The sequence below is a fragment of the Acaromyces ingoldii genome, assembly GCF_003144295.1.
Source record: "Acaromyces ingoldii strain MCA 4198 unplaced genomic scaffold FA10scaffold_3, whole genome shotgun sequence".
Lineage (NCBI taxonomy): Eukaryota > Fungi > Basidiomycota > Exobasidiomycetes > Exobasidiales > Cryptobasidiaceae > Acaromyces > Acaromyces ingoldii.
This window is the reverse complement of record NW_020290249.1, coordinates 1,881,765-1,908,887: the sequence shown is the minus strand read 5'-3', so window position 1 is coordinate 1,908,887 and position 27,123 is coordinate 1,881,765. Positions and strand designations below refer to the sequence as shown.

At 58.1% G+C, this 27,123-nt stretch overlaps 15 protein-coding genes across 15 annotated transcripts; 8 read left to right on the top strand and 7 right to left on the bottom strand.

Moving 5' to 3' along the window:
• The first annotated feature begins 722 nt into the window (after window positions 1–722).
• Window positions 723–2,582, top strand: FA10DRAFT_267026 (MFS general substrate transporter). The gene is made up of 3 exons (XM_025521753.1): window positions 723–2,076; window positions 2,160–2,296; window positions 2,384–2,582. Exons 1-3 carry the CDS (start codon window positions 826–828, stop codon window positions 2,460–2,462), a joined length of 1,467 nt encoding a protein of 488 aa, XP_025377775.1. The 5' UTR covers window positions 723–825; the 3' UTR covers window positions 2,463–2,582.
• Window positions 2,509–3,701, bottom strand: FA10DRAFT_241384 (hypothetical protein). The gene is made up of 3 exons (XM_025519246.1): window positions 3,274–3,701; window positions 2,955–3,189; window positions 2,509–2,878 (listed from the first exon to the last, which is right to left on the bottom strand). The coding sequence occupies exons 1-3, from the start codon at window positions 3,641–3,643 to the stop codon at window positions 2,569–2,571; spliced, it is 915 nt and encodes a 304-aa protein (XP_025377774.1). The 5' UTR covers window positions 3,644–3,701; the 3' UTR covers window positions 2,509–2,568.
• Window positions 3,702–3,761: 60 nt separating this feature from the next.
• Window positions 3,762–4,982, top strand: FA10DRAFT_116772 (hypothetical protein). The gene has a single exon (XM_025517902.1). It carries the CDS (start codon window positions 3,856–3,858, stop codon window positions 4,702–4,704), a length of 849 nt encoding a protein of 282 aa, XP_025377773.1. The 5' UTR covers window positions 3,762–3,855; the 3' UTR covers window positions 4,705–4,982.
• FA10DRAFT_301810 (hypothetical protein) lies at window positions 4,783–6,394 on the bottom strand. The gene is made up of 2 exons (XM_025525032.1): window positions 5,317–6,394; window positions 4,783–5,231 (listed from the first exon to the last, which is right to left on the bottom strand). The coding sequence occupies exons 1-2, from the start codon at window positions 5,989–5,991 to the stop codon at window positions 4,908–4,910; spliced, it is 999 nt and encodes a 332-aa protein (XP_025377772.1). The 5' UTR covers window positions 5,992–6,394; the 3' UTR covers window positions 4,783–4,907.
• Window positions 6,395–6,836: 442 nt separating this feature from the next.
• Window positions 6,837–9,935, top strand: FA10DRAFT_275233 (hypothetical protein). The gene is made up of 2 exons (XM_025523256.1): window positions 6,837–7,043; window positions 7,114–9,935. The coding sequence occupies exons 1-2, from the start codon at window positions 7,000–7,002 to the stop codon at window positions 9,863–9,865; spliced, it is 2,796 nt and encodes a 931-aa protein (XP_025377771.1). The 5' UTR covers window positions 6,837–6,999; the 3' UTR covers window positions 9,866–9,935.
• Window positions 9,912–11,385, bottom strand: FA10DRAFT_116709 (putative porphobilinogen synthase). Its single transcript, XM_025517901.1, has 6 exons — window positions 11,319–11,385; window positions 11,153–11,244; window positions 10,915–11,072; window positions 10,470–10,834; window positions 10,052–10,400; window positions 9,912–9,978 (listed from the first exon to the last, which is right to left on the bottom strand). The coding sequence occupies exons 1-6, from the start codon at window positions 11,336–11,338 to the stop codon at window positions 9,958–9,960; spliced, it is 1,005 nt and encodes a 334-aa protein (XP_025377770.1). The 5' UTR covers window positions 11,339–11,385; the 3' UTR covers window positions 9,912–9,957.
• A 114-nt stretch (window positions 11,386–11,499) lies between these two features.
• Window positions 11,500–13,480, top strand: FA10DRAFT_267023 (alpha/beta-hydrolase). Its single transcript, XM_025521752.1, has 2 exons — window positions 11,500–12,938; window positions 13,040–13,480. Exons 1-2 carry the CDS (start codon window positions 11,543–11,545, stop codon window positions 13,294–13,296), a joined length of 1,653 nt encoding a protein of 550 aa, XP_025377769.1. The 5' UTR covers window positions 11,500–11,542; the 3' UTR covers window positions 13,297–13,480.
• Window positions 13,481–13,675: 195 nt separating this feature from the next.
• FA10DRAFT_260382 (hypothetical protein) lies at window positions 13,676–14,404 on the bottom strand (the record flags this gene model as incomplete). The annotated part of the gene is made up of 1 exon (XM_025520014.1): window positions 13,676–14,404. The coding sequence occupies one exon, from the start codon at window positions 14,402–14,404 to the stop codon at window positions 13,676–13,678; it is 729 nt and encodes a 242-aa protein (XP_025377768.1).
• A 594-nt stretch (window positions 14,405–14,998) lies between these two features.
• On the top strand, window positions 14,999–16,397 carry FA10DRAFT_279666 (hypothetical protein; the record flags this gene model as incomplete). Its single annotated transcript, XM_025523557.1, has 2 exons — window positions 14,999–15,732; window positions 15,832–16,397. The coding sequence occupies 2 exons, from the start codon at window positions 14,999–15,001 to the stop codon at window positions 16,367–16,369; spliced, it is 1,272 nt and encodes a 423-aa protein (XP_025377767.1). The 3' UTR covers window positions 16,370–16,397.
• Window positions 16,398–16,430: 33 nt separating this feature from the next.
• Window positions 16,431–16,868, bottom strand: FA10DRAFT_230464 (hypothetical protein; the record flags this gene model as incomplete). Its single annotated transcript, XM_025518820.1, has 2 exons — window positions 16,431–16,521; window positions 16,582–16,868. The coding sequence occupies 2 exons, from the start codon at window positions 16,866–16,868 to the stop codon at window positions 16,431–16,433; spliced, it is 378 nt and encodes a 125-aa protein (XP_025377766.1).
• A 515-nt stretch (window positions 16,869–17,383) lies between these two features.
• On the top strand, window positions 17,384–18,218 carry FA10DRAFT_267020 (hypothetical protein). The gene is made up of 4 exons (XM_025521751.1): window positions 17,384–17,452; window positions 17,509–17,621; window positions 17,696–17,817; window positions 17,887–18,218. Exons 1-4 carry the CDS (start codon window positions 17,423–17,425, stop codon window positions 17,982–17,984), a joined length of 363 nt encoding a protein of 120 aa, XP_025377765.1. The 5' UTR covers window positions 17,384–17,422; the 3' UTR covers window positions 17,985–18,218.
• Window positions 18,219–19,495: 1,277 nt separating this feature from the next.
• Window positions 19,496–20,808, top strand: FA10DRAFT_230474 (hypothetical protein; the record flags this gene model as incomplete). The annotated part of the gene is made up of 7 exons (XM_025518821.1): window positions 19,496–19,579; window positions 19,645–20,183; window positions 20,246–20,304; window positions 20,382–20,522; window positions 20,594–20,620; window positions 20,684–20,718; window positions 20,779–20,808. 7 exons carry the CDS (start codon window positions 19,496–19,498, stop codon window positions 20,806–20,808), a joined length of 915 nt encoding a protein of 304 aa, XP_025377764.1.
• Window positions 20,694–21,655, bottom strand: FA10DRAFT_301803 (COX6B-domain-containing protein; the record flags this gene model as incomplete). The annotated part of the gene is made up of 6 exons (XM_025525031.1): window positions 20,694–21,073; window positions 21,140–21,231; window positions 21,298–21,306; window positions 21,388–21,404; window positions 21,476–21,582; window positions 21,616–21,655. 6 exons carry the CDS (start codon window positions 21,653–21,655, stop codon window positions 21,006–21,008), a joined length of 333 nt encoding a protein of 110 aa, XP_025377763.1. The 3' UTR covers window positions 20,694–21,005.
• A 193-nt stretch (window positions 21,656–21,848) lies between these two features.
• On the top strand, window positions 21,849–25,068 carry FA10DRAFT_267018 (hypothetical protein). Its single transcript, XM_025521750.1, has one exon. It carries the CDS (start codon window positions 21,965–21,967, stop codon window positions 24,920–24,922), a length of 2,958 nt encoding a protein of 985 aa, XP_025377762.1. The 5' UTR covers window positions 21,849–21,964; the 3' UTR covers window positions 24,923–25,068.
• On the bottom strand, window positions 24,968–26,873 carry FA10DRAFT_267017 (aldehyde dehydrogenase 3B1). Its single transcript, XM_025521749.1, has 3 exons — window positions 26,750–26,873; window positions 25,305–26,683; window positions 24,968–25,139 (listed from the first exon to the last, which is right to left on the bottom strand). The coding sequence occupies exons 1-3, from the start codon at window positions 26,859–26,861 to the stop codon at window positions 25,122–25,124; spliced, it is 1,509 nt and encodes a 502-aa protein (XP_025377761.1). The 5' UTR covers window positions 26,862–26,873; the 3' UTR covers window positions 24,968–25,121.
• Window positions 26,874–27,123: the final 250 nt, after the last annotated feature.

The following is a 27,123-nucleotide window of genomic DNA, read 5'->3' as shown; positions in this document are numbered from 1 at the left end:
CCCAGTGAGGGTTGGCATTGGCCACGGTCGACTGAGAAGGGAGAATCAAGGATATGAGGCTTGAGTGCTCGAAGTGGGAAAAGGGACAGTCATGAGAGACAAAGCGCTTCACAGAGAGATCTTTGAGTTGTCACTGAGCATCAGAAAGCTCGGAAGGGGCGCACCCGGACGACGAGCATTACAGTCCTCCGAACTTCGGTAGATGCAGGCACCTCTCTGACATTTTCGGCCTGCCATCTCACCAGAAATCTACAGTACAAGGATAGTAACGAACACTACTATGGCTACTCGCGCAGGCAAGCAGGCGTGCGCACAGTTTCAGGTACAGTGCACGAAGTTCTGCCTCTTCCGACAACCAGCCCTACCTGTCGCCGAGCTTTCTTACTCGCACAATGGCAGCTTGAGGCAGCCTTCGCGTGCAAATTAGGAGGCCTCGGGCACAATAAAAAAAAATAAAGTGCGCCCTGAATTTCCGTCAGGCACCGCGGATGGGGGCTTGCAGATAAAGCGTTTATTTGGCATTCAAATTCACGACCGGAGGCACTGTGGCGGGCAGCAAGGACACATATACAACAGACTAGGGTATCAATGTCATGCATGCTACTGGCCCCTTTCCCTCCAAGCAGGGATAAATCAGCCGAGAGGCTAAGTGAGAAAAGATTGAAGCACAGCTATATTCATCCGAGGCGTTCCGAAATTCTTACGACTCATGCAGGAAAGGAAGCGGGGTCCGCGTCCCATCTTTAATTTTCAAGGAGAGCCTTACGGATCCCCAAGGGCGATTGCGATTGTTGTGATCGCACGCCGAGTAAGACCCGAGACAAGATGATTGGAATTGTGCGACAGGCGGGACCACATGGCTCGGGACGCACCGAGGCTGCAGACGCAGACGCAGGGCTGTCGTCGCCGTCTGCGATCCCGCTCCAGACTGTCCTCTCCAGGACAGCAACGCGACAGAGCAGCAATGCTACCGGCGGCAATGGCGGGAGCGGTGACAGCAGGGACAACATCGACTCCATCACGACGCAGCAGAGCTTCGTGGAGCCTCCGTCGTCGTCGAGTGCAGCAATGGCAGCACAGCAGGAGGGCGGCTTGCAGGGCTGGACCGTCGTCGCGGGCAGCACCGCCATCTTTTTCACCACAGTCGGCCTCGTCTACTGCTTTGGTGTGCTCCAGTCCGAGCTCATCTCGCGCCACTACTCATCCTCCTCCACCCTCGGCTGGGTGTCGAGCGTAACCGTCGTCATTGCCCCCTTGTGCTCCATTCCCATCACCGCCCTCATCCGCCGCACCTCGAATCGAACCGTGGGCTTGATGGGAGCAGCCTGCACCAGCGTCGGCTACATTGCCACGTCTTTCACCTTCAAGAATGGCAATGTTCCCTACCTCTTTCTTGCCCAGGCCATCTTCGGCTTTGGCTACGCGCTCAATTTCTGGGCATCCAACTCGCTGGCCGCGCAGTACTTTGAGCGCAAACGGGGCTTGGCCGTCGGCATCGTCTACGCCGGCAGCGGTGTGGGTGGGGCCGTGCTGAGCATCGGGTTGAGCCGCCTCATCCGTCGTGTCGGCCTCGAGTGGGCAGTCTGCATTTACGGTCTCATGGCGCTTCTCATCCTCGTCCCCGCTAGCTTCACGCTCCGGCAGCGCGGCTCCGTCACGGTGGCCTCGCTCAAGCTCGACTACTTTCGCCAGCCCAACTTTCTCCTCCTCTTCTTCGGCACGGCCCTCAACACATTCGCCCTCTTTGTCCCTCCCTTTTTCCTACCCACCTACGCCGTCGCCGCCGGCTACTCGTCTGAGACGGGCGCCTGGCTCGTGGCCGGCTACAACTTTGCGAGCGCAGTGGGGCGAATCATGTTTGGCCTCATGGCCGACTCGCGGCTGGGCCCCGTGACGACGCTGTGCGTCGCCTTCATCCTCATGGCCACGACGATTCTCTCCATCTGGGTAGCTGCAGGCACCTACCTGCCCCCGCTCGTCATCTTTCTCCTCCTCAACGGCGCCGCCGGAGGGGCGCTCCTCAGCCTCCAGCCGACCGTAGTCGCTTCGATGTACGGCACCTCTGAGCTGGCCGTGGTGAGTATGACCTGCCTGTTCTCTTCCTTCTTAATCCTCTTCTTTTCCGTGGGAAGAATCTCGCGCTAACACGGCGCATACAGACCATGGCAATGGTCACCATTGGCCGCTGCGTCGGATCGGCGCTGGGTGCGCCCATCGCCGGCTACCTCCTCGACGCCTTCGGAGGACCACAGGGCGGCACCCCTCCCTTCCGGCCGGCTCTGCTCGTGATTGGAAGGTGCGTCTCAGCGCGTCGCTGTATTTGCTTACACACACAAAGGGAGAGAAAAGGCTGACAAAAATGAGAGACGGGCGCGAACTTCAGCATCTCGTTCCTGGCTGCGATGTGCCTGTTGACGCTTCGGCTGCGCATGGGTGGGCTGAGCCTCAAAAAGCGAATCTGAGGACCTCGAATCGGAGCACGCAAACGCATCGTCGATCGACTTCAGTCTTAGTAGCAGAGAATTGTCACATCTATCTCTTCTCTTTTTCGCTGTGCAACTTCCTCTACTACAATGAAGGCTTCCTCTTTATCGCATCTTGCTCCTCCTGCTCTCTCGGTGTGTTGGTGCCACTGGGAAGGGGCGACTCGCCGTTGGCCAGGACCTGGCCTCTGGGCCGCTCGTTTGGACCCTGGACGTGCCTCCATGCGCCTGCCTCGTGCGTCTCGTCGGCAAAGGCGTGGATGTAATCGCGGAGAAAGTTGCGCCAGGGGGCCTGCGTGGGCACGACGTGGCCGCTCTCGTGCGTCTCGATGCGCGAGTGGGCGCAGGCATCGACGAGCGTCTGGGACCGGTCTGCATCGACGATTTGGTCTGCTCTGGTTTCATTTCACGCCGTGTGTCAGGGCAAGGGAGAGAGAGGGAAAGAGAGAGAGAGAGGCTTAAAAGACTCACTTGCCAAGGACGTGCAGCACGGGCGTCTGGATGCCGCGAAGCCCCTGTGGGCGGCCATCACCGGCGGGGTACATGGCATCGAGTGCAGGGTCTCGCGCACGGAAGCCCGAGACGGCAATGCAGAAGCGGAGCGGGCCTTGCTTTGAGCCGGGAGGAAAGAGGAGCTCGCGGCGGTGAGGCGAGAGTCTCGACGGGTCTTCAAAGGCCGATGCCAGCAGGGCCGCAAGACCTGCGCCTGCACCACGCCACCAATAAAGACAATTACACCCATTCATCAGCAAACCCATTTCCCCCCAAGAAGGATCGGGAGAAGACGCACCTTGGCTGAAGCCAAAGACGCCGTCAAACGGGCCCTTGTCCCTGATCTCGCCGCCGAGGAAGCGCAGCGAGTCGTCGAAGCCCTCGTAGGTGCCGTCGTCGTCATTTGCCCTCCACCATGCCCTCGGTTGCTCCTCCAACGGCACGTCCTCCTCCTTGTCCCGGTCGGCCGAGGCCTCGGGCGTGTCGAGCGGCTGGCTCGAGAAGATGGGCTCGACACGCATGGGCCCATTGAGAAAGACAAAGTCGCACACGTCCCGACAGGCCTTGCGGAGCGCGCCCATGCGGCGCTGCAGCGTGAAGGCATTGGACGTGAAGCCGTGCAGGGCCATGACGCGCAGCTTGCGCGGGGCCGCCGCTCCCGTCGCCATTATATTGGTGGGTGGGAGATGAAATAGCTAAAAGAAAGAAACGAGCTTGCGATGAGCGTGCGTGCGAGCGTGCGCCGGCATTTCTGATTTTCGTAACCTAGAAGAACCTGACCTCCACGCTTCTGAATTCTGGGACCCAACCAACACTGGACAGACGGAATACGCAGAGAAAAGAGAGAGGAACAGAGAGGCTTGACTCGGTGACGCCCTCGATGCCTCCCAAGCGGCTCGCGCGGCTGTCGTCGCGATCGCCTTCTCCTCCCCTCCCTTCTCAACAGCAGCAGTCACGCGCTTCTCCGGCAGCAGCAGGGGCGGCGCCCGCGGCAAAACCGTGCGTGACATGCGCGCGCCAAATCACACCGCGGTCCAAGTGGGCGCGCAACTGGGACGAGATCCGGCACTGCTCGGCCACATGCCGCGCCTGGCGCTCTGTCCTGCCGCTGCCGCGCTTGTCTGCTGTTTCTCTCCCAGCTTCTCCTCTAGCACAGGCACGGGCACGCGAGGACGGCAACAACGGGTGCGAATGGACACGATTCGTTACGGTGGACCACGGAGCGGGGCGAGCGGGGGCAGGCGTATTCGCGTTTGATGCGTGGGTCGAAGCCAACAGCCTCATGGCCTCTCGCGAGGGCAGGCGCACCACGCTCGACGATGTCACGGCGCGCCTTGATGATCAGCTCGGCGCTGACCTACCGCCGGGGGATGCTAGACTGGCGGTGCCATTACTGTTGCGTGGTGGTGGCGATGGCGGCGGCGGCGGCGGTGGCGATGGCAGCAGCAGCAGCAGCGGCAGCAGCAGTAGCATGTGGGAGACAAGAAAGCGCGAGACGGTGAGGCGCGCCGCGAGGCGCCTCGTCATCTTTCCCTTTGCGCACTCGGCCCTCTGCACCTTTCTCAACGCCGAGCAGAAGCGCCGCGAGGACACAGACGAGGAAAGTGCGAGGCAGCTCAGGGTCCTCGCCAAGTCGTTCAGCCTCTGGCAGGGCAATCGCAGGCTCGTGTCGCTCGAGGATGTCAGCTTTGCAAAGGGACCTATTGCGGTGGACCAGGTCAGCGAGTAATGTGAGCATATATCCTTTCACCGTAGCATTGTGCCGTGGTTGTAAAAGTAGCCTTGGCAGTCCGTCTCAATCGATGATAGCACTGCAAGGGCATGGCATTGATTGGTGAAATTAGCGAGAATGAGTAGGAGAAGAAAAGAGAGAGAAAGGGACGGGAGAAAGACAGCTTGGTTTATGATACAGTCTAGTCTATTCGATGGCGCTCACGCAGCCGCGGCAACGGCCCCATAGCGCGCCAGGATGTTGCGGACGTCCCTCTCCTCGCCGTGGCCCCAATCGTCGTCGAGGTCGCATCGGACGAGGTTGGCCACGAGCTTGCCAGCCTGGTAGATGAGAATCGTCGGCACAATGTCCTCGGCCGCCTCGTCGTCCTCGTCCTCGTCGATGCTCTCGTCGGCCCGCCACTGGCCTGCGCCGTTCTGGCCAAAGCCGATGGAGCCGGCACGAACAGAGAGGAACTTGGTCGAGGGGTTTGTGCGCGCAAGCAGGGAGAGGGCCGTCGTGAGCTGTGCGCATGCATGGACGTGCTGGAAATCGGTTCCAGGCAGGAAGCAGTCAGCATGTGGGTCGCTGTGCAGAAGAAGTGGACACAGAGACGAGAGAAGAGCTCACCTTGACGTAGATGTGAACGACGATCATCGTGGCGCCGTTCTCGCCGTCGATGGCCTGTGCATACCCTCCCGGGCCGACCTCGCGAAGATGACCAAAGAGGCCCTTTGGACGCAGGTTGGGCGAGAGGCCTTTTGGCGGGTTATCGACGTCCTCGCCCGCCAGCCTCTTCCGCCGCGCCTCGTTGGACGCGGCCTGAGTCGACTTGATCTCCTCGACGCGCTTGGCACGGATGTCGTCAAGCTCCTCATCGTCGTCGCTCGCGTTTCCCTCGCTGCGCCCACTGCCCCCGCCCGACTCTGCCGCGGCCGCACGTCGCGCCCGGTCCTCGTCGTCCTCCTTCCAGGTCCGGTTCCTGCCAAGGGCCATCGACTCCATGCGCTTGTTGATGCCGTTCACCAGGGCGGACTTGCGCTGCTTGGATGACTCCCGGTACGCCTTCGCATCGGCCTTGACACCCTTGACGCCCGTCTGGGGGCCCTGCGGTCGTGGCTGACCCATCGAGAGACCCAGTGATGAGGGAGCAGCAGCAGCAGCAGCGCCGTGGCCGTCACTCAGGTCAGACCCGAGCTCGTCGGACGTCGACGGTGAGGGCGTGCGGCGCGGCGACGACGAGGAGGCGGGCCCACTTGTGGGCAGGCCCCCGTGGAGAATCTGTTGCTCAAATGCGGTCGCCATTCGTCGTGATTCTCTCGTAGAGATCCTCTTCTGCGAGACTGTGCTGTTGCAGTCGTGTCTTGACGTGACGTGACGTGACGTATCTCGTCGTCGTGTTGCGCTGCTGGTCTCAATGCGATGCGAGATCTACCGATTGCTGGTGGAGGTGAAGAGAGCGAAAGAAAAAAGCGAGAGTGACCAGTCCTATAAAACTGCTGGCTGGAGAGAGGGGAGGAGGAGTGGCGACTTCCCTTTTTCTATAAGAGACTTTGTCGACCAAGACGCTCGGCAAAACAGCGCACACAAGCGGTGTACAGCACAGAAGAGGCGCGGCTCGAGTGCGAAGAAAGTAAGGGGCGAGGCAGCAGCTCAAAGGAGAGAGAGGAAAGGCAGGGGGTGCGCCGCGCTTTGTCTTCGCGAGAGGGCCAAGCTAGTAGTGCAGCCACCGCCTAGTACGTGTGTGCCTTCACTTTATCAACACTTGGAGATACTTTCTTTTTTTCTTTTTTAAGAATCAACGCCATAGCCTAACAAACAGACCGCGTGTTACACTACTGAGTGCTCCTCTATCTCTCTGCACCTCGGCCAATTTATTCTCTAGTTCAATGACATCGAGACTCGCTCGGACCGCGTGTTGGGCACTGTCGTCGCATCTCCACCGGTGATCGGGGAGAGACGCTGCTGGTTACAACGTGTCTCGGCCCGCTTCAATGAAAAGCTTACATGTTTGGAATGAGAATCGGGGCCTCTTCAGACGCAGAGGGCGGACGGCTTTTGGCGCCAGAGGTGGATCTGTGTCACGTGTAAAAGTCGATTTTGAGCTTTGGAAGGTCTCTTGTAGCTCAGCGCACAGTCCTTTTCTCATTCGCACATCTCCCATCTCGCCTCGTTGCCACTTTCACCAGGCGTCTCGCCGATCGGCATCGGACAGTTGACGAGTGTTGCTTCAGCTGGCATCGTGAGCGTCGCGACATCCACGCCTGCGGCTCGAGCCCATCGGTGCGGTCAAGGGAGCCAGCGAACTAGAAGATGTCCGGATTCGAGAAGGAGTCGCTCTCCCTCGAAGAGACAAAGTAAGTGCAGCTGGGGCAGAAGCGCCGCAAAGCGATCTTGAGCTGACCGGTGCCTGTTTCCCCGCAACAGCAAGCTCCGAATTTCGCTTGGCCTCAAGCCGCTGGAGCCTGACTCGGATGATGAGGGTGACAAGAAGGGCTCCGCACCCGCAAAGGCGACCCCCACGGCCGCCGCTGACAACGATGACGACGACGACGATCCGCTCAAGAATCAGGATGAAAAGGCGGAGAGAAATTACGCACGGAGGCAGGAGGAGCTGAGGCGGCAGAAGGAGGAGCAGGAGATCCGGGACCGGATTGCAAGGGCGCAGAACAAGCGCGAGCTGAGCCGCAAACTCAAAGGACCTACGCTCGGCGATGCTGAGCCAACGGAGGGGGATGGGAAAAAGGACGGCGAGACGCTCAAGTGGCTCAAGGCGTCGCGGAAACGGGCAAAGGAGAACGCAGCCAAGCGCATGAAGGAGGAGGCAGAGGAGGAGGCTGCCCTGGCCCGGGCGGCAAAGTACGGGGCAGAGGACCTCAAGGGCCTGAAAGTGGCCCACGATGTTGATGACTTCGACCTCGAGGCGGGCGGTGAGGAGAGGGTGCTCACGCTCAAAGACTCCAAGGTCCTCGACGATGGCGACGACGAGCTCATGGACTCTGTCCTTACGACCGCTGAGCGCGATCGCATCAATGCTGAGCGCAAGAAGGGTGCAAAGGAGTATACTGGCCTGGACGACGATGAATTCGGAATAGACCAGGTGGGCACGAAGAGAGGGGTGCTGAGCAAGTACGACGCCGACATCGGCGATGCCGCACACTTCGACCGCGGTGCTGACGGCAGCTTCAGACTGGGCGGTGGAGGCGAAGACGGCTCCGTAGTCGCCGCCTCTCGTCGGGAGAAGGCTGAGGAGAAGAGACGGGAAAACGACCGGATGTTCAATCGGACGATGCTGAGCCTTGACTACGCCAAGAACAACGAGGTGTCCGACTATCTCCAAGAGGGCGACGTCGGCTTCAAGAAGCCAAAGACAAAGAAGAAAAAGAAGAGAGAGACAGCGAGAGTCAAGCTCGAGGACGAGGACGAGGAAGGTCCAGGCTCTGTTCCTGCAACAAATGGCGACGCCGATGGTGATGCCACGATGGCTGAGGCTTCCTCCTCCTCCTCTGCCGCGCTCACAACGAGGACAGCGCCAAAGACGGAGAACTATATCGACGATGACGAGCTTGCAGTCTCGCTGGCTCGTGCCCGCCGCGAAAAGGCAAAGAAGGCGTTCAAGAAGATCACGCCAGAAATGATTGCGCAGAACATGGCCGCTCAAAGGGAAGCTGAGGCAGCCGAAGAGGCCCAAAGGGCGGCGGCGACTGCCATTGCTGGAGAATCGAGCGAAGGAGCCAAGGGAGAGCAGGGGGAGGGAGGCAGTGGTGGGGGCCTCACGTTTGACGACACGAGCGAATTCGTGAGGAATATCGATGTGGGCCGTCAGAGCAGCCCAGATGCGAGAGCGGTGAGGAGAAGGGCAGGAGGTGTCAAGCGGGAGTCTGCGTCAGCCGAGCCGTCTGTCAAGCTGGAGAACGGTACCTCGGCCCAGCAGCCCGACGACGCCGAAGGACACGTGGATGCTTCTGCGCTGCTGCAGGAACCTACCACGAAGGTCAAGCAGGAGGATGTGGATGAGGAGGACGAAGAGATGGGCTATCCCGACGACGACGGACCTCCGAGCGTCAGCCTGCCAAAATTGGAGGAGGAGGAAGAGGAGGACGACGAAGAGGAAGACGCAGGAAGCACTGCCGAGCCACTCGTGTCAGGCGGCCTGGCCTCGACGCTGTCGATCCTCCGCAACCAGGGTCTGATTCAGGAGGTGACGCCAGAGCAGCGTGCGCGCGAGCAGGAGCAGAAAGAGTACGACCACTGGCTCGCCGTGCGGCGGGCTGAGGATCAGGTCAGAGCAGCCGAGCTGGCCGCGAGCAAGGCGCAGGGCTCGGCAAAGGACCAGGCGACAAGGGAGTACGAGAACCGGCAGAGGGAGCTCGAAGATGCGCGGCGAGCCCAGGACAAGTTCCGCGACTACAAACCCGACATTGACATCAAGTATCACGACGAGTTTGGGCGGGTGCTCAACAACCACGAGGCGTGGAAGCGGCTCAGTCACACCTTCCACGGCCGCATGCCAGGGAAAAAGAAGCAGGAGCAGCGGCTGCAGCGCATCGAAGAGGAGCGCAAGAGGGAAAAGATGCTGGCCGGCGATACCCCAAGCGGCATGACAAAGGCTTTTGCCGAGCGGCAGGAGAGGAGCGGCCAGGCCCACATGGTCCTGGGCGTTGGAGCAAAGAACAATGCGCCGCAAATGATGGATATCCTCGGGCCCAATACCGCCATGAAGCCTGGCAGCAGTGCCGACAAGAATGCCAAGGCAAAGGCAAAGGCAAGGCCGACGGCGGTCTCGACATCGGCAGCCGCGCTGGGGGCTGTAGATGGGCTTGCGGCCGAGGGAGCGAGAAGCTCGAGTGCTGGCATCGCTTCGCTCCCTCGATCCGTCGCTTCACCTGGTCCGACGGGAACTACCTCGATGGCAGCGTCGACGACAACGGCAACGCCGACGATTGGGACAACAAACGGACAAGGGTCCAGGCCGGGCATGCGGCCAGCCTTTGCGCCGGTCAAGACGCTCTCCCCTGTTCCGCCTTCCTCCTCTACATCATCTCCTGGTGGAGGCGTGTCCTCTCCTCTGACAAATGCTGCACAAGGGTCATCAGGCACGGGTTTCAAGCTGGCCCTGAACAGCAAGCGGCCAGCTGTGGGCGGAGGAGCAAACGAGCCGGCTTCCAAGAGGAGGTAGAGACGACTCTGTATTACTACTAGAATTGCCGCTAGAATTGCCATTTTTCAATTGATGAAGAGGGGAGGAGATTGCCCTCCTTTGCAATCTCATCACTGAGGCTCGTCGAGCCACTAGTGTGGGGGAAAAGTACAAGTGTGAGCAGTGAGACTAGTTTGAAAAAGGGCAGACAGGGAGAAGACTCACGTCCAAGAAGTCCGGCGTAAAGTACGAGAGAATGAGCGTAGCGCCGGCCCTGACCATGCTCTGCACGCTCTCTTCAGCCATGCGCCTTAGCTCGTACACGCCGGCCCTGGCGCCGGCGTGGATCATGGCAAATTCGCCCGAGACCTGGTAGCATGCCAGCGGGTGGTCCGGCACGAGCTGGCGGGCGTCTGCGACAATGTCGAGGTACGGCAGCGTGGGCTTGACCATGACAATATCGGCGCCCTCGTTGGCGTCGCGCTGGATCGCGCGACGGGCGAGACCCCGTGCAGTGGGAGGCAGCTGGTAGCATTTCCGATCGCCAAACGACGGTGCACTGTCGACAGCATCTCTGTTGCGCAGTTGTCTTCAGCCATCGGGAATGGAGAGCGCATACATACGTGTTGACACGAGTACGCACCTGAAGGGGCCGTAGAGGCCACTGGCAAACTTGGCACTGTAGGCCATCAGCGTCGCCCGTCCTCCCAGGCCCGCGTCGGCAAGGGCCTGCTTGATGGCCCTGACTCGGCCGTCCATCATGTCGCTCGGCGCTACGCAGTCGGCGCCCGCCCTGGCGTAGTTGACGGCCACCTGGGCAAGGCGATGCACCGAGGGCGTGTTGTTGATAGTACCGTCCTGGTGCAAGATGCCGCAGTGGCCATGCGACGTGTACTCGCATAGACACACGTCACAGGCCACGTAGAGCTCGGGAAAGTGCTTCTTGATCGTCTTGATCGCCTGAATCACGGGTCCTTCCGGATCATCTGCGAGCGTGCCGACAGGGTCCTGTGCGTAGCGCATACTTACACTTAGCTCTCTCTTTTGACCCACGGACGGCAGAGGGAAAAAAACGAGACGAGACGCACCTTTGGCTTCTTCTCCGGAACACCGAAGAGAATGACGCTTCCCAAGCCCTTTTTGACGAGCGGGCCGAGGAAGCCCTCGAGCTGATTGACACCCCACCGCTTCTGGCCGGGCATGCTCGAGAGTTCCTTAGCAGCGTCCGGCTCATCGCAGATGAAGACTGCTTGTCGCGTCAGCCACACTTTTTGCATTTCATGAAAAGGAGCTGGCCTATGAGAGGCGAGGCGCAGCAAGACTCACTGGGGTACATGAACATGGACTTTGTCAAGTTGCGCGATTGCGACTGCCAGGCGCGCGACGTCGGGTGCGCGTAGCCCGCATGGAGCAAGGACCTTGTGATGATGTGTCAGCTTTTGCGCAGCTCCTCCAACGGGCAAGAAGAGTGAGAGAAAGAGGCAAAACCTACGAGATGTTGACGTCGCCCATGGTGATGATGGTTGCTTGCCGCTTTGCCTAGTCACACGCTTTGTCGGACGACTTTCGTGGCCTTCCTTCCTCCGAGTCCAATTCCTCCACCGGAGAGATTTCCCACGTGGACGCGCATGCGCCAGGCACCGACTGGCGAGAAGATGCATCTCTCTATCTCACCCTCCTCAACTGCTTTTCCGACGAGAGTGAAAGGTTGAAAAGATGAAGGCATTTGCGGGCCTCTTGCTGGCCGCTACGGTCGGCCTCTCTCGTGCTGTGCCCAACCAGCTTGCTTTCAACGCCCACCCAGGTGCTGGTGCGCCCGGAGAGGCTGAAACGGCCACCGTCAAGACGCTTCGTCACGCTGGCCTTCCCGCCCACACGCTTCGCTTCGTCGAGCCGCCCGGGTCAATCTGCGAGTCGACAGAAGGCGTGCGCAGCTGGTCAGGCTACCTCGACGTCGACCTCGATGCGCTGTGGGAGCACCAGGGGGGCGACAAGCTCCTCGCCGAGGACTACGCCGAGGTGGACGAAGGCGTGAAGGAGGACCCGCATCCCAAGGGCGTCATCGAGCACTTTTGGTTCTGGGCCTTCGAAAGCAGAAGCGGGAATGCAGCCGAAGATCCCGTAGTCATGTGGCTCAATGGTGGACCGGGCTGCTCGTCGGGCTGCGGCATGCTCATGGAGCTTGGGCCCTGCAATGCCCGGCCGTACAATGGTACAAAGGGGCCCCACACCCGCTACAATGAGTTCTCGTGGAACAACAACGCATCGCTCCTCTTTCTGGATCAGCCTGTGGGCACGGGCTTCAGCTACGCAAGCTGGGCCGACGAGTTGCGCAACACGCAAAAGGACAAGGCGCCCTCGCGCATCTACACGGCAAAGGCAGCCGCTCGCGATGCCAGCGCCTTTCTCCAGCTCTGGGCCCTGCATGCGGCCGATCTGTTTGGCGATAAGAACGGCCTTTCGTCGTTCCACATTGCCGGCGAGTCGTACGCCGGCCGGTGGATCCCTCTGATTGCCAATCAGCTCGTCGAGGACAACAAGGAGGCGATTGCGCACCCGGAGCGTGGCCTCGCCGCTCTTCCCCTCGACTCGGTCCTGATCGGCAACGGAATCACGAGCCCAAAGCATCAGTTCCCTGCCTATGTCGAGTACGCATGCGCAAACACGACGGGCTTCGGCAATTTTGTCGACGAGGCCGAGTGCGACCGCATGTACTCGCGCATCCCCACCTGCCTGAGCCTGGTGGAGAAGTGCAACACGCCGACCAAGGGCTCGCTCCACGACCGCTTGGCCTGCAAGACGGCCCTCGACTTTTGCGAAGAAGCGCTGCAGACGCCCTACTACCATGATGGCCGGTCCTCGTACGACTTTATGCACTATGGCGACTACGAGGAGGACGACTGGTTTGCCCACTTTCTCAATGACACCCACACCAAGAAGGCCCTCGGCGTCGACAAGACGGGTGCCGGCGACGGCCACGACGGCACGTTTGCCAGCTGCTCCGATGACGTCTACAATCGCTTTGCCAAGACGGGCGACGGGGCAAAGGACTCGATGTGGGCCGTCAAGGCGCTCCTCGAGAACGACGTTCGGGTCTTGCTCTACGCCGGCGGTGAGTTCTGTGCCGTGCACGACCTTTGTCTCCGTCTCTTTTCTCGGCCCTCTGCGTCTTTCCCATTCTGACTCTGTCTGCTCGCGTGCACCTTTTTACAGAGCGAGACTTCATCTGCAACTACATTGGCATCCGCAATTGGTCCCTCGATCTCGACTGGCCCGGCCAGGCGGCCTTCCAGGCGCGTGAGCTGGCGCCCTGGCACTCCGAGGGCGTCATTGCCGGCATGACGAGGACAGAGGGCCCGCTGACCTACCTCACCGTGCGCGAGAGCAGCCACTTTGTGCCGTACAGCCGGCCACGCGCCAGCCTCGAGATGTTCAACGCGTGGGTCCACCAGAGGGGCGTGCCCGAGTAGCAATTTCCGTAGTAGAAGCAGCAGCAGTAGCATCAGCAGAAGCAGGAAAGGGACACATGGCAAGCCATTCGAAGACAACGAGGGAAGGTCGTTCGTCGTTGTTCTTTTGTTTAAAAAAAGATAAAATGGAACGAATGTGTGAATTTGGGGAATATTGAAGTGAGAAATGGGACAGAGCAGCAACGATTGTCTATGAAAAGAAGGAGCAACAACGATGTGGTTGGGTGCTGTGCCGAGTATTGGGTCAGAAACTGTTTTGATCGAGTATCTACAGATGTGACAGAGAGATGCGCGCGCGTGTGTGTGTGTGTGCGTGAGAGAGAGAGAGAGAGAGAGGGAAGGCGGCGCCTGAGCGTGCTGGACGAATGGCGAGGTTTCTTCAGAGGATGACAAAGACCGAGGCAAAGACGGCGGCGGCCAGCGTAGAGGCAACGACGAGGGCGGTGTCGTGGGAACGGAGCGAGGCGATGGCAGCGTCTGCGCTGCTGCTCTTGGACGTCGTCGGTGCCGCCGTCGTGGGATTGGCGCCACTCTTGGAAGAGGAGGAGGAGGAGCCCGCAGACGGCGAGGAGCCAGCGACAGAGGACGAAGCAGAGGTGCCGTTGGACGTGGCCGTGGCCGTGGCCCCCTCGAGCGAAAAAGCGACCGAGGCTGTGTTGGCCGGGTCGGCGACAACGAGGATGACATCGGTGTAGCTCTCGATGCTGGGCTGGTTCTGCGACATGGCCCGGAGCGTGTAGTTGCCCCCCACCCACTCGGTGGCGACGATGAAGCTAGCCGAGCCGCAGGTGGTGCCGGCGACGGCAACACCCGCTCCTTGACCTGCATCACAGTTACTCGTGACGCCGGGGACGGTACCAATGTTGTGGGCGACGACGCTCGAGGCATTGGTCATGAGGTCGAGGACGACGTTGCCGTCGGGCGCATTTAGCCAGTTGGCCGTCGCATTCTGCCCGGGCTTCCAGGTGATGGAGCACTGGTAGCTATCACACGAGGGCTCGTTGAGGTACAGGGGCGAGTTGGCGTCCTGCTGCTGACGCGATACGAGGCCCCGGACGGAAGCGGCCGGAAGCAGCAGCGACGAAGCGACGAGCACCGAAGCCAGCATCCTGGGACTCGCTCAGAGTGGCAAATTCGAGAGGAAAGGAGGGGTAGAGTAAGGAAGGGTTGCAAAGAAGAAGAGAGAAAGACAAGGTGCGACAGGGAGAGAATCGAAAAAGAGAAGGAGCGAGGTGGGGTTGGTTGTGAAGAGGAAACAAAGACCCTTGACCAACTGTCAGACGGAGCTCTTTTGTTTGTTCGGAGAGCGGGCAGCTTGCGCGAGCAGCAGAGAAAATACCACACAGGCACGCTACTGCACCCACTTTCTCCTGATGGACCAAAAATAGGACCGACGGCGGGCGCTTACGTAAGAACGGCACAAGTGTTGTTTCTCGCATGACGGGCTTCGCTTCACCGGAATGACTCCGGGCCTCTGTTCGTAGCACTGTGTTCGATCTTGCCGAACCTATCAATGGACCAGATACGCCGCTCAAGGCCTCCGTACGGGGCCGCCTGATGAGGCGTCGTCACGACTGTTCTTCTTTCTCTCTGCCCCTCATGTTATTTCGAAAAAAAGTTGAGATTTCTGTTCGGACGCGTCGTTGAATCTTCTGAGGGTCATCAGTCTTTTTTTCATTTCTTCCCCTCCCCGAGGACGATGATGGCGATGCTGCCCGTGCGTCTCCTTGGACGAGGGCATCCCCTCCGCCTCGTCAGAGGCGCCGGTCTACTGCAGAGGCGTCTCGAGTCGACACTGACGGTGCACCGCCCTCACGAGTCGGCGTCGCGGGAGGTGCCCACGCCGATGCTCGTTCTCACCTCCAAGTCGTGGACGCAGGGGACGCTGCCCAAGCCCGTCGATGTCGGACCGCTCGTGTCGCACTTTACAAAGCACGGATGGAGCGTCATCTCTCTCGACCTGGATCCCGCCCACGGGACAAAAGGAGGGCAGGACCATCTCCTCGACTCGCTCACACAGGAGATGACGTCGAAGCTTGGGTCGCAGGGCCCTCTGCCGTTTCCTCCCCTGCTCGTCTCGACCGGCCTGGCCTCGCTCGCGGCAGAACAATACGTTAGTTCCCACCCGCTCTCTGGCCTGGTCCTGCTCGATCCGCCCCTGAGCCCGCTCAAGGCGCACGAAGCGAACCCAGAGGCACTTCCTGCGCCGTTGGACGACTTTACCTACGAGCCACGCTTTCCCACGCTCGTCGCCTGGTCGCGCGCCGAGTTGGACCGTCAAAGCCAGGCGGGCGTGCCGTGGTGGGAGGCCCACCGGATCGAGATCCTGCTCGAAGAGGAGGCCGGCGAGAGCCTGGACAGAAAGGTGTACGACATGGCCGACGAGGAGGGCGCCGCGCTGCAGATCAGAACATGGGCAGAGCAAGAGTGTGGAATGTGAGTATATGCCATGTGAGTGATTGTCTGCCTTGTCAATTTCCACCGCTCTTCTCGTGTCAGCATTGAAAGCTGAAGCTCTGATGACTTCCTCTTCAGTGGCGCAGCGAAGGAGGAGGGGCAGGCAAAGATGGAGGAAACGGACGAATTGGACGAAGAAGAGGAGGATGACGGCGAGGTTGCCACTGCCAGTCAGAGGGACGCTGGAATCCTTCCAGAGTGGTTTACTTCGGGAAACTATCAGTGGAATCCGTCAGGATCGAAAAAGGAGCCGTTGCTGCTCGACGACAAGGACCTTCAGGAGTACTTTATCCGGGGTTCAGGTCCAGGCGGCCAGGCCATCAACAAGCTCTCAATATGCGTAGTACTCCGACACGAACCGACGGGGACCAAAGTCAGGTGCCAGGAGTCGCGATCAAGGGAGACCAACAGGGGATTGGCGAGGCGCTTGCTCAGCAGGAAGATCGATCTTCTCCTCCGAGGCCCGGATAGCGTCGAGGCGCAGGACCAGCTTCGGCGAAAAAAGAAGAAGCTGAACAAGAAGAAAAAGATGATCAAGCGGAGGCTGGAGCAGGGCGTCGTGCTGAGGCAGAAGCATCGCGAATTCCTTAAAGAGCATGACAATGACTCGGAATGAAACAAGTGCAAAGCCAGATTTACAAAGGAAGATGGGACAGCCGCGGCTCTTCATGTTGCTCCTACTTGCCTGACACATCTGCAGAAAAGGCCTTGAGGTCGTCCAGGTTGATCTTGCCCAGGGCTTGCTGATGCGTGGACTCGAGCATGACTCTGAGAGAAGAAGACGTCAGCTACAGAGACGCTCCTGGGAGAGAGAAAGGGAATGCTCACCGTGGAACGGCTTCCTTTGAGATCTCGCCTCGCTTCCACGCGTCGAAGCTCTCCTTCCAGCGGCTCGCACAAAGGCACCACTTGCATCCTCCACTCAGGATCGGCCTCAGGTCGTTTCCCCGTTCGGCACTGAACCGCAGCCAGTCGTCTGAGACAACGGCTGCTACCGTGTGCGAGCCCGTGTCGGCAGGCGACGTGTTGCAATAGCTGTCGCGGAAGAAGCCCGTGAGCGGCGATGTGCTGCAGGGCTGCAGCTGCTTGCCCAGCACATTGACAGAGGGTGCCATCGACATGGCGTCCTCGCCCTTGTCACGATTACTGCTGCGCCGCTGTTGCTTGCTGCTCGTGAGCCGGCGGAGGGTAGCTTCGTCTAGGTGGTGCGCCCGTCGGGTGTGCGTCTGAGCAATGGAGCCAAGGACTGCGCGCGCCAAGCGAGAGAGAAGCTTAGTAGCGGTTATAGAAGACGGCGGAATGATGGCAGCTTCTTTACTCGGGTGAGACGGGTGTGCTACGATGCAGAAGGCGGTAGATAGACGCACCACAGCTAGGGTCTAGTTGCTTTGGCTGGTGGAGGTTTGGTGCACGGACTGTTTCGTCATTGGCCTGTTTTTGTGTCACCGTGACAGATTTGTTGTAGGTGACGTATGGGCTGACATGAAGGTGAGGTAAGGACGAGACACGACGGGGTCTTGAATGTGCATCCGATGGGTGTCAACGTCAATCTTCGGATGCGACTTGTAGATGTCCGATTGGGGAATTTATAAATGGATGGACAATGCACAGTTGATCTTTTCATCCATCATCCTCGTCCCACATTCTTCAGTAAAGACACGCAAACACGATGGGCAAGCCAGACGAGGAAGTCATCGAGGTGAGCTACGGCTGTCTGGCCGAGTGTGGCGCACAGGTAGCTAACTTTCGTCGCAGGAGTTCAATGAGCTCGTCAACATGAGCGCGTCGGAGCTCGAGAAGTGGCTCAAAACTGACAGCTCCGAGAGCTCGGGCTGGGGCGACGGCGACGAGACCGTCGGCCACGAGAGGTTAGTGGTGGATCCGCCCATTGAGTCAAATGAGAGTCAAAGCAAAGCTGACCCATCCACTTGATTCCTTACAGCGGTCGCAAGATCGTCGACATTCTGAAGCGAAATCCGAAGAAGGACCCGTCAAAATACACCGAAGAAGACATTGCGCACATGCGCAAGGTTGTCTCGTACAACAAGCGCCATCTCGCCCAGGGTGAGCTCCGTTGTGCTCTTTGACAGAATTCTAGAAGCATAGCTGACGAATGTATTTTGGCTTTGCCAGAGGAGAAGATGAAGGACACAAAGAGCAAGGAGGAACTCGAGCAGTCAAAGTCGGTCCGCAGCCTGCGCAATTGGGGCCACGACCCTCTCAAATACTAGGAATCGGAACTTTTTCGAGCTTCTCACCTTGTGCTGTGCGTCGAATACATTGCATGAAAGGAACTAGGTGCCAGTCACTATTTTCGCTCTGTTCCCTCGCCGTGCTCGAGGTCAGCGTCCGGCTCGCTCGTGGAACGCATGACTCCCTTGCCTCTTCTAGACGGTCTTGGGAAAGACTTTTTAGCTTGAGAGCGCTCTTAGCTTAAGAAGACAAGCCTGGCCTTTGGTCCCACACGTTGCTAATAAGTACATCCGTGGAATATGGGCCGAGAGGCTATCGAAGCCCGGCTGCGCGGGGGGTTCAGATCGCCTAGCTCTCCCTGACGGTTCCTAAGTACGCTTTGTAGCGTAGAACATCTTGCAGAAAAAAAGAGAACTGGGCTCCGCAAATTAGCGCGTATTTTCAATCGTTAAAATAGGGCATGAGAATAAAGCGCCGCGCGGAGTTGTAGCAAACAACACCGCCAATTCTCCCCTTTGTCCCGAACCAAAATCGGTGAACAAAGGATTAGCTGGATGGTGCGGGGGGGCCTCCAGCGTGCGCCCGCACCCTATTCCTTTTGTCTGTCGGCGGCGGAGCCCCGCCTCTCCTCTGACCGGCTGCTTGTCAAGTGACTGGGATAGGAGAAGGCTGCCTTTGTCCCATCCCTCTTTTCTGTAAAAATAGGACGTGTCCCGTCAGTTGAGATTCCTCATTCACCTCGCTCTCCTCCCTTTTGTGAGATCAAGACACAACTTCTATCGAGGATCGAAATCGGGACTCCCCGCTGTGCCTGATTTGCCAAACAGGACTAACAAAGACTTCTCGAACGAGCGAGCTTCTCTTGCTTCCGTGTCGACCACCGTCTAACGGCGACGGCCAAAGCATCCTACCATAACTTCTCTTTTTCTTTCTTCACTTGAGAGCTGGCTCTCTCTCTCTCTTTAACGACCCCATCATGAAGACATTTTTTGATGCGACAATCGCTCTTCTCACGCTCGCGTGGGCCCTCGTCAGCCTGGCGCTGGCAGCTCCGGCGCCCACGGAAACGCGAGACACTCAGACGAAAGCGCCGCAGGAAGCCCTCGATATCAACATTACGCCCGCTCAGATACAGCAGCTGGGTCAAATGGGATATTCCCCTGCCCAAGTCATTGCTGCCGTCTTCAAGTACCTGCAGAAACAGATATCCAACTACGATCCCTCCTCGTCCAGTGGGAGCAGGGTGGGGCACGTCGAGGCGGCGGATGGACGGCGACGCGGACAGCATGCAAAGGATAAGGGAGGTCGTCAAAAGAAGGCGGAGGAGCAGTCTGGCGGGAAAGGAAGGAGCAAAAATAAAGGAAGAAAAGGCCAGAAGCTGTTCCAGTCGCAGGGATCCAAGAGCACTTGCCTGTCTCATCACAAACAGACTGGTGACGAGGGTAGCACGAAAGGGAATGAGACGGGAAAGCAAGGACAAGGAGACAAGAGTGCGAATGGTACGTCTACCAGTAGTGCGTCGTCTTGCTTCCCAGCGCTTGGCTTCCAAATGCCCGATGACGTGCCTGTCGACACTGATGGTTGGTGGTGCGATCCCAAAACGGAGTACGCTTTCTTGGGGTTCTCATACGAGGTATGGAGGACGATGAAAAGCCCTGACCCACCGTAAACTTACCACTTAATGTTGTCCCTCTCCAGGTTTCAGCTTGCCAGTCTGCCGATCAGCTGAAGAAGGAATTTCAAGATGCCCGGGATCGATTTCAGTCTCGCTACATCCGCCTCTACGGCGCCTGTGATCGCGATGGCTTCTACGATGACGTAATCGAGGCTGCTTGGAGCGCCAGTGTGGGCGTCCAAGCTCTCATTTGGTTCGGCTTTGACGGTGATGACAAGTGGAAGAGCCGCCGGGACGATTTGCTCGACACCCTGTACTCGAATCCCAAGGCACCCTTCGTCACGAGAGGTGTCCAATTCGGTTCGGAACCCCTCTACGACCAGGTTCTTCCCCCTTCTCAGCTCGCCAGCCAGGTCAGCGACGCTCAGACCACGCTACGGCCCCTGGGTATCAATGTGACTGTCTCCGATCTGGCCTATGGCTTCCAATCGACAGCCGATCAGGGCAGCCAGAAAGTGCTGGACCAGATCGACTTTATCGATGCCCACATGCTTCCTTACTTCTCCCAGCACGCAAGTACGGGTGATAAGGCCTGGCCCGATGTTCAAAACGATCTCAACTAGTTGAGTGACATCGCGCACTTCTCCACTACCCCCAGTGTGACTAACATCATCGTTCCCATAGCTTCCTCGACAACGGAAAGGGAAAGAAGATCTACTTTAGCGAAAACGGATGGCCATCCAGTGAGCAGCAGCATACAGTCTTTCTGCCGAGGGGCGAGATCGGTTCACTGACCCGGTGTTATGTGTCCGCCAACCAGCCCATTACTGTCCCGGTGTTTGTCCTAATTCGCCAGATGCAGTGTCAAGCGTTGACAGCGAGGACAAGTACTATAAGCTGCTTGACTCAAAGTGCGAATACCTCAAGCAGGTCAACGGAGGCGGTGTAGGATGGTTCGCTCGTGAGTGGGATGTAGCGCTTTGACAGATCAATGTCGTGGAACTCATGTAGTCCTCCTGTTTTGCTTTGCAGACATCTACAGCGACAATCAAGAGCCAGGTGAGTAGTAATACGAGCAGGGCTTACAATATGTGTGGGTGAGGCTCATGCGTGTCTTTCTAGGGTACGGCATCTACGACACCAACATGAAGCTCAAGGTTAGTCTGTCTTCAGCGCCTACTGTCAGACACACTAGTTCCTGATCTTCTTCACGCCAGTTTGACTTCTCTCCCAAGACGAGCTGCTGAGATTTGTGTCCCCAGTCTTTCTATGTTGATTTTTCTGTTTTCTTCTTGGCTGAGGTAGTAGCAACGAAAATAAATTTGTTGATTGGTGTTGAAGGTTTCTCTTGTTTCTTAGCTATTGACACCTGTTCATGCTCCTTTTCTTGACGATGCATCTCTCGCATGCAGCCCGCCCCGGGGACCTTCCCTCCGAGATCCTTTTAGGGATCGAGCGAATGAGGGAAAGAGTTGTTCTCCCGCTGCTCGTCCCATTTCGCCAGCCACTCATCTGTGGCCGAAACAAATAACATCAGCTTCGCTTACTTCATAGGCTGCCAAGCACGAAGAGACCCACTGGGGCAGAGAGAGTGGTATGCGCGGTAGAACTGCTTGCAGGGCGTGAATTCCTCGCCCTTTGCATTGACGCACTTGTAGTAGTCGACGTAGCTGAGACATAAGGGTTGTCATGAGCGAGAGTAGAGCTGAAAAGTGGGAAAGCAATCTTCAACTCACTTCTGCCAGCTGTGGGAAGATAGAGATAAATGGAGGTAAGAAGCGGCCAAGTCAGCAATAATTCTCGGGAAGCGATGGATCGAAGCGCACCAGTGCTTGGTTTGGTTCTGATTTGCGGTACCGAGAAGTCAGCGAAGATGATGGAAATAAAAAGAACCCAGTTCCAGCGCTTGCTCACCTGGTTGGGGAACCTAGCATCAAATGATGCGGCTGTAGACGAGGAGAAGACCGTGTCAGAGCGCCTCCTCAAGCTGACAAATGGTCGCTGCCCGCTCTTTGCACCATCTGGCACCTAGAGGCGTGAGAGAGGACACTCACTCTGCAGGGTGAAAGACCTTCCTCCTTCGGAATCGGACATGGCTGCTAGTTTGGGCTAGTGCAAAAGAAGACGAAGGGCGAGAAGGGAGAGCTAGCGGTCGGCTGGAGACTGGCGATGAGAAGGCGGAGCGTGTCCTCCTCGCCCACGCATCTTCTGCCGGACGCTTCCGTCGTCACGTGTTGCTCCTCTGATTTTGGCTCTTGCGAGTCAACTTTGATATCCTTCTTGCGCACTAAGTCCCCTCCTTCTCGTTATATGCTCTTGAGGGTTTCCGGTCTTTCTTCACGCTGGACGGCCGTTGGATGGACAAAGACACCGTTTCTGGCTAGAGGGAAGTATACTTGCAATATGGCCGCTGCTTCTACCACGACGTCGCAATTTGGCGATTGGCCCGCCGTCAAAGTCCGAGAGACCTTCGTCGGTTACTTCAAGGAGAGGGCCCATACGTTCGTCCCCAGTAGCTCGACGATTCCTTACGAAGACCCGACTCTTCTTTTTGCCAATGCCGGCATGAACCAGTACAAGTCCATTTTTCTCGGTTTGGCATCGGACGATTCGCGATTGGGCTCGTTGAAGCGCGCCGTCAACTCGCAAAAGTGCATTCGTGCCGGTGGAAAGCACAACGATCTTGACGACGTCGGCAAAGACACCTACCACCACACCTTCTTTGAGATGCTCGGAAATTGGAGTTTCGGTGACTACTTCAAGAAAGAGGCAATCACGATGGCGTGGGAGCTTCTCACGAAGGTCTATGGCTTGCCTCCGGATCGCCTCTATGTTACATACTTTGAAGGAGATAAGAAAATGGGTCTTGAGCCAGACACCGAAGCTCGAGACCTGTGGCGATCTGTCGGCGTGGCAGATGACCATCTTCTCACGGGAGACTCGAAAGACAACTTCTGGGAGATGGGCGCAACGGGTCCCTGTGGCCCCTGCAGCGAGATCCACTACGACCGCATCGGAGGACGTAACGCGGCCCATCTCGTCAACCAGGACGACCCTGACGTCCTGGAGATCTGGAACAACGTCTTCATGGCCTACAACCGAGAGCAGGACGGCTCTCTCCGACCTCTCCCCGCCAAGCACATCGATACCGGCATGGGCTTTGAGCGTCTGGTTTCGGTGCTGCAGGACAAGCGGTCCAACTACGACACCGATGTATTCCAGCCTCTTTTTGCAAAGATCCAAGAACTGACCGGTGCCCGTGCATACGAGGGCAAGCTTGGCAAGGATGACGTCGACGGCATTGACACGGCTTACAGAGTCGTGGCCGACCACGTCCGAACACTCACCTTTGCCATGAGCGATGGCGGCGTACCCGACCGTGACGGACGAGGGTACGTGCTCCGGAGAATTCTGCGAAGAGGCACGCGATACGTTCGCAAGTACTTCAACGTTCCTATCGGTCATTTTTTCAGCGAGTTGGTCCCCACACTCGTCGAGCAAATGGGAAGCTTCTTCCCAGAAATCACCAAGAGGGTCGACGAGATCAGGGCAATTCTCAACGAAGAAGAAGAGTCATTTGCCAAGACGCTGGACCGCGGTGAGAAGCTCTTTGAGACATACGCCAGCAAGACTCAAGAGGCCAAACAGAAGGAGCTTGCCGGTGGCGACGTCTGGCGACTGTACGATACGTATGGGTTCCCTGTCGATCTGACGAGGATCATGGCAGAGGAAATCGGGCTGGGTGTCAATGAGAAGCAGTTCGAGGAGGCACAGGCGGCAAGCAAGGAAGCTAGTAAGGGACAGGGCAAGAAGACTACGAGCGAGATGCCCAAGCTGGACGTCCACGACCTCGGTCATCTCGAAAAGGACAGTTCGATCCCCAAGACAAACGACGATGCCAAATTCTCGACAGGAAATGTTACGGCCACGGTCAAGGCCATCTACCAGTCGGGCGGCTTCTATCAATCGTCTGACTCCCCCAACGTGGACAAGGAGAAGCCTCTTGCTATCCTCCTGGACAAAACGAACTTTTACGCAGAGGCTGGCGGTCAGCAGGCGGACACGGGTAGCATCGTGATCGACGGAAAGAGCGACTTCCAGGTCGAAGACGTGCAGAGCTTCTCGGGCTACATTCTCCACTCGGGCTTCTTCAAGTACGGCGATGTCAAAGTGGGCGACGAGGTTGTGGCAGGCTACGACGAGCTTCGGAGATGGCCGCTGCGCAACAATCACACAGGCACCCACATTCTCAACTACGGTCTCCGAGAGGTGCTTGGTGACCATATTGACCAGCGTGGCTCCCTTGTGGCCCCCTCGAAGCTCCGCTTCGACTTCTCCCACAAGCAGGGCGTCAGCGTGGCTGAGACGGACCGGATCGAGAAGATTGCAAATGATTGGATCAACAAGAATGTCGCAGTGTACTCCAAGGAGATGCCCCTAGCCGAGGCGTACAAGATCCCGGGCGTACGCGCCGTCTTTGGCGAGGCGTACCCGGATCCCGTCCGTGTCGTCACACTCGAGTATGACGTTTCGGATATTGCAAAGGACGTCGAAAACCCTCGATGGAGGAACACAAGCGTAGAGTTCTGTGGAGGTACGCACGTTGCCAAGACGGGTGATATCAAGCGCTTTGTCGTTGTCGAGGAGGGGGGCATTGCAAAGGGCATTCGAAGAATCGTTGCCGTGACAGGCGAGGAGGCTGCCAAGGTGCAACGTCTCGCAGACGAGATGGAGGCTAGGATCGCCAGAGTGGCTGCGCTCAAGGACCGCAACGCCAAAGAGGGCGAGCTCAAGACGCTGTCGCAGGACCTCAACAAGGCCGAGATCTCCATCGTTCGCAAAGCGGCGCTGCAGGAAGAGTTTGCCAAGGTCAAGAAGGCGCACGATGCAGAGGCCAAAGCGCTGCAGGCCGCCCAGGGAAAGATTGTCACGGAGCATATTGAGTCGTACTTCCAAAAGAACCCGGACGAGACGTACCTCGTGCACCACTATGAGGGTTTGGGTGCCAACACCAAGGCACTGCAGCAAGGCGTGAATCTGGCCAAGAAGCTGGGCAAGGCTGCTTACCTCTTCAGTGCCGCCGACGAGACCACGGACGAGAAGGCTGGTGACGGTACGTCGACCAAGGCTAAGGTCGTCCACATGAACTTTGTTCCGCCACACGACCTCGAAAAGGGCTTGGACGGACGGGACTGGGCAGAGGTTGTGAGCAAGAGCATCGGAGGCAAAGCTGGTGGAAAGCGCGAGGGCGCACAGGGCGTTGGCCAGGAAGCTGGTCTGGCACTCGAGGACGCTATGGTTGCGGCGAAGAGGTGGTATCAGCGAGACGCCATCGAGAAGCCTCTGATGCCAACACAGTAGATTTCACTAGATCGCTCTGCCCTCTCGCAGCCAAGAGAAAAGAATGTATAAATCCAGTTTCTTCTCATTCCAGAGTGTCAAAGTATCCGAAAGGGCTAGAAAAGCCATAGAAAGTAGACAAATTAGAAAGTGAGCAGGCCGCGTTGACGAGCACCGAAGACGATCGAGATGAGCAAGACGATGATGGCGAGCTTGGACCTCAGAGAGCGGCGCGGCTCTTATCGTGAAGCAAATATATGAGAGTGTGAGCATGTTGAAGATGAGGAGGAGAAAGAAAAAGAAGAAGAGAAAAAGCTCAGCGATACACTCAAATGGACCAAGACGAGCACTTCCAGGGGGAAGCGCGAAGACGGAAGAAGAAAAGAGAAAATTATAAACTCACCCTGGACGGACTCTGATGAGGGTTCGTCGGCCGGCCAAAGTTGATGCTCTTCCCTGACAAGAGCTTGAACTTGGCCAGATCCGAATCACGCAGGGGCGGGTAACGCATGCTCATGACCTTTTCAATCGCGAAGCCGACGACGCCCTTGGCGGGTGCATTGAGCGTGGCACGGTCGTGGGAGAAGGTGTCGAAGCCAGCCTTTCCGTGGTAGTTGCCATAACCTGAGGGTCCGGTGCCACCGAAAGGAAGCTCGGCGACGGCAAAGTGAAGCAGCGTGTCATTGACAACGGCGCCGCCCGAACGCGTGTTGTCGAGGACCTTCTTGGCTTTCTTTTGGTCACCGAAGTAGTAGAGGACGAGGGGCTGGTCGCGGCTGTTGACAAAGTCGATTGCCTCGTCGATGTTCTTGACGGTGCAGATGGGCAGCACGGGACCAAAGATTTCACCGCTCATGGTCGAGTCATCCTGGGGCGCATCGGCAATGATGGTAGGGGCCAGGTACTTTGTCGATTGGTCGCCGTCGCCACCCAGGACAACCTTACCCCGGGTACCGGTGACCATCGAGTTGATTCGCTTCCAGTGGCCGTCGTTGATGATCCGGGAGAAGTCAGCCGACTTGGCCGGTCCATTGGGGAAGAACTCCTTGCTGGCCTTCTTGAACTCCTCGACGAGCTTCGTCTGCACGGCGGGCGTGCACATGATGTAGTCGGGCGCGATGCACGTCTGGCCGCTGTTGAAAGTCTTGCCCCACAGGACTCTTCGTGCCGTCTTTGCCAGGTCGGCCGTCTCGTCGATGATGGTAGGCGATTTACCGCCGAGCTCAAGAGTGACGGGGCAGAGCCACTTGGCAGCTTTTTCAGCCACGATGCGGCCAACGGTACCATTGCCGGTGTACATGATGTGCTCCCAGCGCTGGTCCAGCAGCGCTGTGGCTTGGGGAATGCCGCCATTGACGATGCGCGACGTCTCGGGGTCCATGTACTTGCCCCACAGCTCAGCGATAAGCTTGGCAGAGTGAGGAGCCACCTCAGAGGGCTTCATGACCACGCAGTTACCCGCGGCAATGGCGTAGATGACGGGTGAAACCTGCACGTTCAAGGGGTAGTTCCAAGCGCCCAGTACGAGGACGGTGCCCTTGGGCTCCTTGCGGACGGTCGGGTAGTGCATGGGCCAAGCCATACCGGCCCAGACGCGCTCAGACTTGGCCCACTTGTCGAGATTTTTGATTGTGTCGACGATTTCGTTGACGACGAGCATCGTCTCACCAAAGACGGAGTCGAAGCGCGAACGACCGAGGTCCTTTTTGAGTGCCTCGACGAGGAGGTTCTCGTTGTCCTTGATCATGAACGCCATCTGCTTGAGCTGGTTCTTGCGATACTCTATGCGCGACAACACGGTCAGCTGCCAAGGCAACTATTACTGCACGGCGACGAGTCATCACTCACCGAGATCACGAGTCTTGTGGGTGAGAAAGACCTTGCGGAGATCGGCATTGATCTGGGGAATCTCTTCGACGGTGCTGTAGACCAGCCCGGCTTGTTCTTGGGGAGTAGCCATCGTTGGTGTAGGTGCTTCCTGTCGATCCGTTGAGCGTGGAGTTCAGATGGAAGGAGGTGGCAAAAGGGAGGGAATAGAGGATCAGATCTTGCTCGCTCGCTCTCTCCGTCTGGGGAAACGATTGACTTATCTGCCTTCCCATGCCCCTCCATAGCTAGTCTCCTCGCTCGGGCTCTCCTTTTCTCTTGCAAAAAGCCATTTGAAAGGGCTGATTCTCGTTTTAGCGTCCAATGCTCATGACAAAAGTTTTTTCCGCACCTCT